A 12,320-nucleotide genomic window follows, 5' to 3' on the forward strand; every position below is an offset into this window, starting at 1 on the left:
ATTTATGCATTTATTTTCCTCTACTCGCGTTTCATTCGTATTAATCGCTGTATCAACGTTAGATTTTGCATCGAAGGGAATTTCGAGAAAACAATCGGGTAACATTTTTACTTAACCGCTAGTTTTCAGACTTTGGAATTTTTGTACTTCGAATGAACGTCGATGTTGAACGCTAAACGAGCTATTAGAGTAAACATAACATTGTTTCAATTGTCGCGAGAAAGAACGAAAGAAGAATTTCGAACCAGCAAACCCGGTTGCTTCCCACGAAAATACGATATAAAGCGAAAAGAAAAGAATAAGCGGAAAATTAATGTAAATTCATAAAATGACGTAGAATCTCGAGGACAAGAAGAAATATCACTGATTCCGGTAATTGATTGAAATAATTGATGTAGTAATAGTAATCGCGACACGTGTTCAGCTGCTATTCACAGGAACAAAAGGAAGCGAAGAGCTAATTCAGTTCACGGGCTGCCGATCGATCGGACGAGGAGTCGCATTGCCATGCAAACGCATGAAATGTTAACTGGGTCTTTAAGTCGCACGCATGGTGCGCGTTTCTCGATCGAGAAGGTCGAGGTAGAAAAGAGACCGCTTTAATGGCCACATCACGTATGCACGCGCTGGCTTAAATAAGACGCGTTTTCCACGTGCTTCGTACGTTCCTTACGATCTCAGGTTCTCGTCTAAACGCATACCCTTGATAGATGTTGCCTTGGCCGCTTGTAAACAATGCTACCAGCATGATCAAACAACGATTGTCAGTCATCCACAGGTTCTCGATGATCGATCGTGCGCTTTGAAAGTTATAGCACACTTTATTCTTATTTTCTGCTTTTTTAATCATTCATTTACCTATTTGCACGCGATACGTTGAAAGATTTAATTCTTTATATTCTGTCGAGTTTACCGTACAAAACGCCGCGTTGGTGATGTGAAAATTTCCTTTCGTCGTTTTCACCGGTAAAATTAAATTTGCGAGTTATTTATGCTCCGTTTCTTTCTTCGTATAAAGCTGTAGATTCGATTCTAGACGTTGGCGAATTTCTAGAAACGCATATTTATTATATCGAAGTCTATATTAAATCGCATTTAGAAATAACGCGGAGTTTTGCGTTCGCTGAAGTGTGATGTTCAATCTATCTGAATTATACACCGATGCTAGTTTTATCCGGACGATTCACGTAGATATCCTTTGATCTTAAATATCAAATCGTTCCTCTCCGTTTGTCTATACTCTTTCAACGATTAGGTATTACTCGAATTGATATTGGATTTCTCCGCAGGCGCGTTATCTTCCACGCGAATTTCTAATAATTCAATTCGAATTATTATCCAACGCGCGACAACTCGCTCCTCGTACGTTTTCGAAATAGAAATTATTACTTCCAAAAAGTTTCCCTCTACGATCGTATTCGACTGAACGATTTGATTAATTTATCGCATAATAAAGACTTCTGGAATATTAAAGGTCGAAAGTTAAGTCAGCATATTATAATCGAATCGTACGACGATATTAATCACGGTTACATAATCGAGAATGGAAGCTGGCGAAACGAAAAGGGATAAAAAGAGCGAAATCGAATTCGATCGAGGTCGGAAAGTAGCTCGGGATAGCTGGGACCCGCTGGTCGAGAGAATCGAGCGATTTATCGTCCCGAGCTTTCCCGGCAAAGTATCCCCGGCCGACTTCCGGCAGACGTAGGTATCGGTCGATCGACATGACTCTTTCGAGGTGGAATACTCAATTACCGAGCGAGCGGACTTCTAGGTAGCCAGCGGCTCGTGCAGTTCGTGTCCGTTTTTCTCTTTTTTCCCTCTTTTCGTTTTCTTTTTCTTCTTTCCTTTCCTCCCCAACCCTCGTTGTTCACTGACTCTTTACGAACGAGCGAAGCTTGCGTGTCGTTCGTTCCTGACGACGCGTGGACAACGTCGATGACGAGCGTCGTTTAAAAATTAATCGCCACCTAATGAATTTTCCCTGAATCGCGTTATCTAATGTAATTTAACATTTTCTCTCGTTACGTCGAAAATTTCTTTCTTCTCGCAAGTTTTCTATTCCTTGTGCTTTGTATTTTCTTTAGGTTCCTTTAGGTGTTTCGTTCTCCGTTTCTCGTTACGTTCAATCTTTCTACCTTTCGTTCTCCGACTTTTTGAATTTTATGAATAGTTAATACCTGGACAGTTAAGCACATGGAATCGAAATTGTAGTATCTTCGAAAAATGGGAATTTTGTTCACGTTAGAAGAATCCAAGTTGGAAGTGAGAGCTTGAGTAACGTAATAGCGTGCTTAATTTAGGTAGCAGATGTTAAGATACAGCGTGTACGCGATTCAATCTTCCACGAGAGAACTGGATCGTTTATCTTGGAGCCAAATTTTCTTTCTTTTACCGACCTAAGCTTTCAAATCATCCGAGAAAGTTGTAGGATATTTATCAATGTCTCCGGCGCGGTGTATAATTGTCGAAATTTTTTCCAATAAAAATTGAGCAGAGAGAGATCCGAGTAATTTAAACTTAACTAGTATCAATTTCCCCTTTAAAAAAGAAAGGAAAAGAGAATTCCAGTTAAACGTCGAATCGCGACACTGACTAATTCATGGGTTTCTTGCGCGTGTTCCAGGCCCCGACATACCAGGCTTTCTTCTGCAGCCATTCAGGAAGCCGAAGAGAATAAGGACGGCCTTCAGCCCCAGTCAGTTGCTCAAGCTGGAGCACGCGTTCGAGAAAAATCACTACGTCGTCGGTGCGGAGAGGAAGCAGCTGGCGCAGGCGCTCTCGTTGACGGAAACGCAGGTAACATCCTCCGCCTATTCCATAGAATCAACCCTTTGCGCTCCATATTTTTGTCGCACAGTGTTAGTATTGATCCTATATTAAATCGATAGTAATTCAAAGCATTACGTAGAACCTTGTAGACCGCAAATGTTTACGCACTTACGGGAAATTTCAAAGTACGTAGAAAATGCACAACGATCGCAAGTGTATATAAAATATTCAGAGCAAAATATTCGATTCTGCGCTGCAGCCTTTCCTAAACCTTCCTCATTCGTCCCATCCTATTTCGTCCGAGAAAGCTTTACGCGACCCCAGTTACGTAAAAAGGTGCATAATATAAATATACAAAGGTATACATCGATCGGTAATAAATCGAAGAAGTTTAATTTTAATTGTAATTTTAGTTGTAATTTTTAACGATTCTCCGTTATTTAATTAATCCGAAATATATTGGCGAGATAAGCGTGCTTGATCATTTTTGCGCGAAGAATTAAATCTTGGCTGCGTGTTTCATATAACAGAATACGTTCAACGTTTTTTTTTTTTAATTAATCGGTACTTTGATATTTTACAATTGCGACGTTATGTTGTGATAGATGTGTAGGATAAAATGTTGTTACAAGCGCGTTTAAGATAATTTTAGAAATCGTGATCCTAGTTCCAAGCAAATACTTAAACGATTTTCTAAAAAGCTTGTGTTCTAAATATATGCCGCGTAGTAGCTCGGTGAATTCTTTATGATCTTTGCACGACAGATGATCGACAGTTTTCGTTTCACTGGCGTATAGCAGTTGGAAAAATGTTCACCTACTCACAGTCCTGTTACCATAGTACTTTCGAGTGAAGTATTTAAGTTCCATTCCTCTCGTTGTTCGCAAATATATGAATTTGCATAAATATTCGTACTCTAATAACGATCTGTTAAATTGAATATAAATTCTGGAGAAGAAAAGTGTATAACAATCGTCGTATACTGTTCATAACTTCGATAACGATTTCAATGCTTAGCTTACGTTAGGCGAATTCTAAGGAGGAAGTGGCGCTCGTCTCGATATAAATCTTTCTAAATTCGTTAGAAAAATTAGGATCCCGCTGTAAAAGAAGAGAAAATCGAAATTTGATGGATTTCGTGCAATTTCACGGAGCCTGGCTGCGATCAGATCGAATGTCGTGCAATTAAATATCGGCAATTAGTAAGTTAAAAGGGTAGGAATAGAAGACGAGGTGATGGGCTGATGAGCATCTCGCCGCTGGAGAACAATTATTTCCGTCAAAACGGTTTACAGAAAACGGAGAAAAAAATGAAAACTCGCGTCGGGTAGAGGATCCGCTAGGTCGAGCCGAGCGTCGTGGCTAATTACCCGGCAATTAGAACCGTAATTACAACGCGGTCGGGTGCAAGGGCGCGAAGCAGTTCAGCCGGCATCAAATTACTCCGTTTAACGAGAACGGCTATTCAATTATCGGGAACGTGGACAAAATTCCGCGGCTATCTCACGCACTGCATCTAAAGCCGCGTGCACAATGTCACCGAGTTTCTTTAATTTCGATCTTTGAATTATGCTCCAAGTCTTTTAAGATTCGCGTCTCGATTCCGAATTCTGTTACAATTGAGAGAAATTTCTTGAACAACTCTCTATTATTCTTCGATTATTTCGATAACTGGATGGGAAATTAAGGGCATGTTTGCACGAGTTTTAATAGCAAGATTTGAAATTTTGTGCAGAGTGCCGCGGAAAAAAGTAAAGATTCGTCTTTCGCGTTCTGACACCATACCGACGGATTTTTTCAACAATCACGTCAGTCGTCGATTAATTCGATAAATTGGTAGGTTAAAGGGAGACGTACGCGAAGTCTAACGTCAGGAATCAAAGGAAAATGATTGCGACACAATTTGCAAGGTTTTTCTCAGAGATAATTCTATATTCGATTAATCCGACACGGTGCCAAATTTGGTGGAAGGATTTAACATCTAACCTAAGCGAAATAAGACTTTACCTCGATGCTAACCTCGAAAATGCATCGCTCTAAATTCAGACCTCCGACACAAAAACTTTTCGTCTATAATATGGCAGAAGCGTTCGAGGCGTAATCTGCCTTAACAAGGGCCCATAAATCTTAAGTTGCCGTTTCCACCATCTTTCGATCCTATCTCGCCACCTAACCTCCTCTCTACTTAAATCAATCTTCACCTTGCAACCTACCATAGAAACTTCATACAGCAACGAAACCGATCTGACACCGGTTTCCGAGACTAGTTTCGCAAATCAGCGTCCATCACACCCCATAATTCCCAAAGTATCTCTACATCTACCTCCGGAGCAGGCCTTAAGCCAGTTTCCATGGATGCAGAGGAACGCGCAGTGGCCTTTATTCGTTCCGTTAATGGTCGAAACGTACGAGAAAGTAGGGACAGGAGCGAGTAACGAGAGGTTTCATATGCTAATAGCCGATCGAGGGGTGGCGAATTTTAGGGTGGTGCGTGCTGTGCTTCTGTTTCTCTGTGTGCATGCACGAGCTCGTGTAAAGCGGTGCGTGTTGCTGCACGATCCAGATGCATTACGTGCATATATCACGGACAGGCGTCGCGTTATGTATTCCATGGGCGTAACACGGTTCAAAAAAAGGGAGAGGGCAAGCGTAAAGGGGAGCGTAGCGGGGTGGTATTGTGAATTTAAGCCGGGAGAATGGAGGAGAGCGGCTCGACGCCATCTTGGTGTCACGGTGGAAACAGGCTTTCGCTCTTCCGCGTCCTCGACTTTGGCCCCTCGTTTTCTCCGCGCCCGCAATTTTCCGCTAATGGCAAATAGAAACTTTCTCGCGGGGAAAATTTGTGGCTTCTCGCGATTAAAGATTATATCGGTTTTGAGCGATGTAGATTTTCAGCGGTGTATGCGGTATAACCTTAGATGGTATCTAACCTGTAAAAATGTCCATCTAACGCAATTTGCATAAATGTATAAGAGCGTAAGATTTTGCACTGGGATTAAGTGGAGTTAGTTAGAGGGCCTGTTTTACTCGTAGAAATTCCAATTTCTCGCGAATTGTACAGGCCAATTTATGGCCAAATTATGTTTTATTTGTAGAAATTTGAATCTTCCGCGGTTATATAAATCTACGAAACTCTATAAAACTGTAAAGTTCGATCTGTGGAAGTTTTTTTTTTTTTTTTAATGACTTTGGAACTTTTTTTCTTCGATAAAGGTTTCGATGAATTTCGATGAATACGTAAGTTCGAGGATGATAGGTTTCCGATTGAAATTGGATGGTGTTCGCTGTTGCTCGTCCCGTAAAAATTCTCTAGCATCCACAAAATACGTAGGATTTTGTAAGATAAAAATTTCTGGGAGCGTAATTACGCAAAGCAGGGGCGAGGAAGAATGATCGCGTCGTTAAGGTTATGTTTGAGATGCAATTAACGTGGAACGGTACAAGTTCAAGTGGCACTTAGTGACCCTCTAAACACCGCGCATAGATGGTTGCGTGTTGCGCGTTTTACAAGCCTGTGCTTAACTCGTGCTCGTTAATTAAACTTATTAAGCGAACTCGCTATTTATGCAAGATAACTAAAGCAAACATTTGAGTCAGTTTATTAGTCATTACGGCCGAGCGAGTGAACTTTTCAAGGGGAAAAATTTTCGATAATTTTCGATCGAACGTCTGGCAATTTCTTTCTTAGAAAATTTACTTTATTATTTTAATTGAAGATACGAGAAACAATTGATGGTAATTGATGTGTGTTTTGCATAATGCTTATTCACGACACAGTGTCGGACGTTAATCACTGGTTGTACTTCATTATCTGATTCATCGAAGAGGAAAATAATAAAACTGGCAATCAGATAGAAAAATCAGATTGTAGGATTACAAACGCTACTTAAGAGCAAATCTGTTATTCAAGTCGCAGATGTACATATAGTTAGACCGTTCTAGACAACCTTCTATTTTTCTTTGAACGAAAGGAACGAAAATATCAGAGGTTGATTAAATTCTTCGCTATAATACCTTTTCCTTTTTCATATTTCTTTGAAATCAAAAAACATACTGGCTTATTCTTCGTTTTTATAAATACCTTTACATTATGAAGGACCACGTGTCCTTTTCTTCCGAATATTTCTGTCACGACATTACGTCCAATGTACAGAATACCGCAAACTATCATTGACACTCGAAAAATCCTTCTTTCGTAGCAATATTGTCGTTTATTGCTAAAACTTTCGCATTCTACGAACTTTTAGTAAAATTTGTTTCGATCTTACTCGATTCGCTTCGAACATTATGCAAACCTATTCACAGATTGAAATCTACAGTCTAAAATAACACGATCCAAATTATGAAAAACAATGGAAATTACAGTCTGAATTAAGAAGAAAAAAAAACTGATAGTTAAAGAAGACAGGCGTACAACGATTACACAAATTCACCAAAGGCGAATCGCGTGTATACTCGCATAAGCGCGCCAAACCGCTTGTTCTCGCTTGTTAACATTCATAAAGCGGAGCATGAGTTACACGCGACCCTGTGGCCCTCATTAGGCCCCTAATTACGCGCGATTAGCCTCGTAATTATCCAACGAATACCTTACGCGCAATTCGACTTAAATCGCAATCTCGTTTGGCACGAAGAGAAAATTTTCCTGTAAATTTAGATGTACGACAGTTTCCATGGCTGGTGGATAATTGACACACGTAATCGCTATTTGTGAACCACCGATGGTGTTTGATTTAGCAGTCACGTCTGAAAATTTCTCGATTCCTAATTATTTTATCCGTTTCCAGAGAGAGAGAGAGAGTGAGAGAGAGAGAGAGAGAGAGAGAGAGTAAACGCGGAAACGTTTGATAAAGCGTACGGTTAGGTACGTGGTGTCATTTTACGTGCAAGTCTTTGCCGTTTGAGACTTTAGTCTCTAATGAGTTAACGATTAAGAGCTTGATTTAGTGGTCTTTAGCGATTGCGTGATGACGGCATGATTTTAGTGACTAATGGGTAGATTGCCGAGTGACGTTAAAGAAACGCAATTTAAATAGAGATTTTTAAATTACAGATAAAATAGCGATACAGCTGTAAGCTCTTAAATCTTACACAGTAGCGTTATGAAACAGAGATATATACGCTGGCCTCTATCTTAAGTTAGAAAAGAGATCAATGCAATTTTCCACGATCAATGACGCCGGGTCGATATGTCGCACTCACAGAACACAATAAAAAGATGTTGAATTACGTTTCAATAAACGTGGCAATATCATTCTGCTTTTATGATTTCATGGAAACTAGAAAATGGAAAAGAAGGCTCGTAATTCGAATTTATCATACGTAGTAGCGGATTAACTATCTGAAATTTGTTATCTCAGGCCAATAAGAAATCAACGTTACTTTCCTATCGATGTCAGAATCTTTTGAAAATTGAATATCCTTTTTCGTCGATCTCCTATCACGTAAAATCCAAATTGTTTCTCTAATCTTCCAACAACAAACTTTCACCGCACGTATCTTTCCAATAAATTCAAACGGTCGTACTATAAATCATCGATAAATATCGCAGAACATCGTGCCGACAATTACTGTTAAAATCCAAAATTAAAGACGCGATGATGAAACGATAAGCTCGATGGCTCCTAATTACCAAGGTGCCTCCTCCACGCGATTCTTTAATTAAAATATGTCCGAGGTTCTCGGTGGGAACGTCCAGACGTGCTGTTCAGGACTACTGTTGATGGTTTTACAACGTTGATCTGTTATTATAATAAAGTTATGGTCACGCTAATAACTATCCCTATGACCGTATTTTGCGAGATTGTTATCGTTAACGTTGTTAAATTTTCATTAAGTTGGCTGCACGTTAAAAGCTAAGGATTTGTTAACAAGCGTCGAGAGACGGATAAAGGGCAATTAGTAAACGTTAACGAGGCCGGTAACAGTGGCTTTTCCGCCATCGATACAAGACGATGCGTTTCGGCGATTTTTCTTTCCGCCGTTGCGAGATTTGAATGAGAATTTATTATTTCCTCGCAGCTTCATAGATATGTATTTTCTTTTTTTTTTCTTTCTTTTTCTCATCGGGCTCTTTTTTAACTGTTTTGTATTCTGAGCGTTATGGAAGGAGAGATAGTTAATTGCTTCGCGTTATCTCGATCATCGTTAAATTCTTGTTAAACGGTTACCAATAGTTCAGGCAAAGCTAACGATCGATAGATTCGAAGTTAACGAAACTTTCCTGACTTAATTGATTCTTATTATTTCTGTTATCATCCTTGGCATTACCCTTTTGACCAATTTTCATTCTATTTCCACCATTTCCCCAACTATATTATTAACCATGTTATTAGCCAAACCATATTATAACCCATTAGCCAGGTACGTTACATTAACGCAACGTTTCATTTGTGATTTTCCCTCAGTCAATTCGTATCACGGAATCTCATCCAACTGGATTGAATTCACGTTGTGATGGTACAAGGCAATTCCACAAATTTGCTCAACATCTTTCCCAGTTACTATTTTCTCATCTACCTAAACGCTAGATGTAATTTTATAATAGCCGAAGAAAATGAGCTACGTGTCTTTGTTCGAATCATAAAAATCAGCTTATTTAATGAACGTCCGCAGTGTATATTGTACTGTGACCGAACGATAACTTACATTATTTGCGTCTCTTAACAACCTTTTCATCAATGTAACTTCCATCGTTTTACAGGTCGGCCTTTAATTAATTAAGAGACACTAAAGGAGGTAGCTGCTGAATATCGTTAAACGTTTCAACGTGCAGAAATATTTCAGGAAAAGGTGCAGCGATATTTCGTCGACCCCCCGTAATATCAAAAAAGGACTGAAGCAAAGCGAAGGCAATTTTCTCTCGTATTTCGTGCTTCGTTTTTACGTGGGCTAGACCGCTAGGCAAGCCTGATTCCGGCCCGTCCAATTATCCTCGCTTAGTAATTCTGTTTTTGCACGGCGAAATATGAAACTGAGGCCCTTCTTCTCCTCTTTGTTATCGCTGCAGTTGAAATCGCGAACGATGTAAGAAAAAGAAACGAAAAAGAAAAAGAACAGAAGAAGGAGAAAGAGAGAGAACTAATTGTTAGGCCTGGCGAGATCATGCATGCGGAAAAGGTTCGTCCCGGGGGATGCAAATGCGTCGGTTACTGGATCGCTCGGTTTTATTGCCGCTGACGAGCTTTCACGTCGCAATTAGCGCGCCGACGCTCCGGTTAAGCAATTAAAGACGAACGAGTACGTTTGTGTAGATGGCGCGTGAACCCGAAGAACCGAATTGATGAAGAGATAACAAGCAGCATCGAGCAGGTGAATATGTTGTCGCTCCTGTCCCAACTGTTCCGTGCCCATGTTTGGCTCGTGTCATTCATCGGTTGTGAAATTCGTCGCGTTTCGCGTTGATGCGTAAGATCGAGAAATTGGCTAATGAAATTCTTAATTAAAGGAATTTTTTTTTTTTAATTAGACCAACTTGTGCAGATTGAATCCGCTGACGGTCGGCGATAAAAATAAGCCTATAGCTAGGGAAAATAAGTATCGATAAAGTATATCATTTGTTTTGTGCAGAAAAATGTAAATATTAATTTAAAGTTGTTTGTTAATTAACGTGTGTAGTACAAGGGTCGGTAAAAATAAAGTAAAAGTAAACTTCATTGATATACGACTGTATCTGAATGTAAACTATTATGTACATGAAATCTAATTATACGAATTGTTTGTCTCTTGACGACTTCATGTAAGTGGAGTTCTACTATATATCATCGGTTGCAAATGGGTTAATTGGCGAGGATGTAATTATGCAGAGGTGTGTGGAAGATATGATGGAAGAGTTGGAAAGTTGTCAGGATGATTAAAGGTGTGTTGCCTTAAGGTGGGCATTCTGCAGATTTTTTATCCATTGACAAGTATGCATTGTAATTATCTGCAGGCAGAAGACGAGATGAAACTATTAGAACGTTGCCAAAGGGACGGAAGAAGAGATCTTGCGACGGAGATGCTTTATATTCAACGACGTGATCGTGGAAAAACGAGGGTGCAAAATGTTACAGCAGCGTCTGGCACTAAGTTTGCGTTGAAAATTTGGTTCCAAGATTCTTTGGTAAAATGTCGCTGGATTTTTTCGATGAACGATAGACGTTCGATTCTGTAATATCTTCTGTCGTTTTCCAAGTTCGTCGAATAAAAATCATGCTCCGCGTATATGTAACAACCCTCTAAGAAATAATTTTCTTGATTATAGACTTCCTAATAATTAAGACGAAACGTATATTTCGTTACGTTATATAAAATCGACATGAAACATTGCTCCAAAATCAATAGCAATCAATCGTCCAAACTATAAAGAACTATTTAACAAACTATAAAGAAAGGAGGGAATGACGAACATGTGCTTGGACTATGGAAAAAGCGTTGCAGGGATAGTAGCAGGATTAATGACGCGAATCATTTTCCATCGGAGCTTTTAAAATTGATACCACGCTGACGACTTTAATTGATTACGAGGCCGCCGGAAGACGATTAATCTCCAACCCTTCTCCGGATTTCGATCAACGTTTCGCATCGATGATTAATGCCAATATCGCTACAATGTTGATGACTCGGGGCTGTAAACTCGATGTGCGTATACATGTTGCCACGTGTGTTTGTGTGTGTGTCGTTAGAAACGATCCACCGAGCAACAGCGTTAACTTTCTCTAATAAATCCACGACAACGACACACGTCGAATAAACATCGTAGCGCGAAGACGATTCTTACGAAGCGAAGATAAAGCACGGAAGAAGGGGAGACGCGTGTGATCAATTATTCGCCATAACGTAATGATGTTTCGTCGAATTTTTGAAGACGAAGAAATGCGAATTATTCGCCGTACCGTTTAATCGGTAGCTTATGTTTATGATAGCAGTGTATCCCAGTGAATATACTTTCACAGAATATTCTGCGATAGTCGCTGGAAGTTCGTAGACTATTTGATCGCATTTGAAACGTGAAATTGACGTCGTTTCGAAAGTTGATTTATAGAGCAGGCGAATCGTTCAAAATGACTTTTCCATCGAACGTTTTATGTACCGATTGATCGAACGAAGATTTCGCTGTCGGAAGAAACTGAAAATTCACAAGCTTAAACAAACGAATACAAACTCTTACATTAACGAACATCTTACAATGATCCAACTAACTCGAGAAGCGACTATCGTTTGCTTCGATATTTCGTTCCATATAATCTAACTTTGTTCAACTCAATCGATAGCTCCGTTGAAAAACTTTCAGACAGCCAAGCTCCACGTTCCAGCAGAAAGTTTACGATACAAATTGCGAATATAACGTGCGAATTGCAATGTAACCATTCCCGTATAATCCAATCTTAGTTTATAATCCAAACACAGACGACAGTTTCGTCGAAGAAAACTTGGAGAAAGGCGAGTTCCAAATTTCAAGGGAAACTTCACGATGCAAATTGTACGAATCGCGATGTGACTATTCTCCTGTAACGTCGCATTAATCGCAATGTAAACCAAGTATCGAATCGAGCATCATTCGCCTGGAT

At 39.7% G+C, this 12,320-nt stretch overlaps 1 protein-coding gene across 1 annotated transcript in view; it reads left to right on the forward strand.

Annotated features, from left to right (window-relative positions):
* LOC117166306 (uncharacterized) overlaps positions 1–12,320 on the forward strand; it is a 55,474-nt gene that overhangs the window by 23,893 nt on the left and 19,261 nt on the right. The window contains exon 2 of the mRNA XM_033350159.2: positions 2,627–2,799. Coding sequence (XP_033206050.2) covers positions 2,627–2,799 — 173 coding nt within the window. The remainder of the gene's footprint in view (positions 1–2,626; positions 2,800–12,320) is intronic.

This window comes from Bombus vancouverensis, chromosome 15, assembly GCF_051014615.1.
Source record: "Bombus vancouverensis nearcticus chromosome 15, iyBomVanc1_principal, whole genome shotgun sequence".
Lineage (NCBI taxonomy): Eukaryota > Metazoa > Arthropoda > Insecta > Hymenoptera > Apidae > Bombus > Bombus vancouverensis.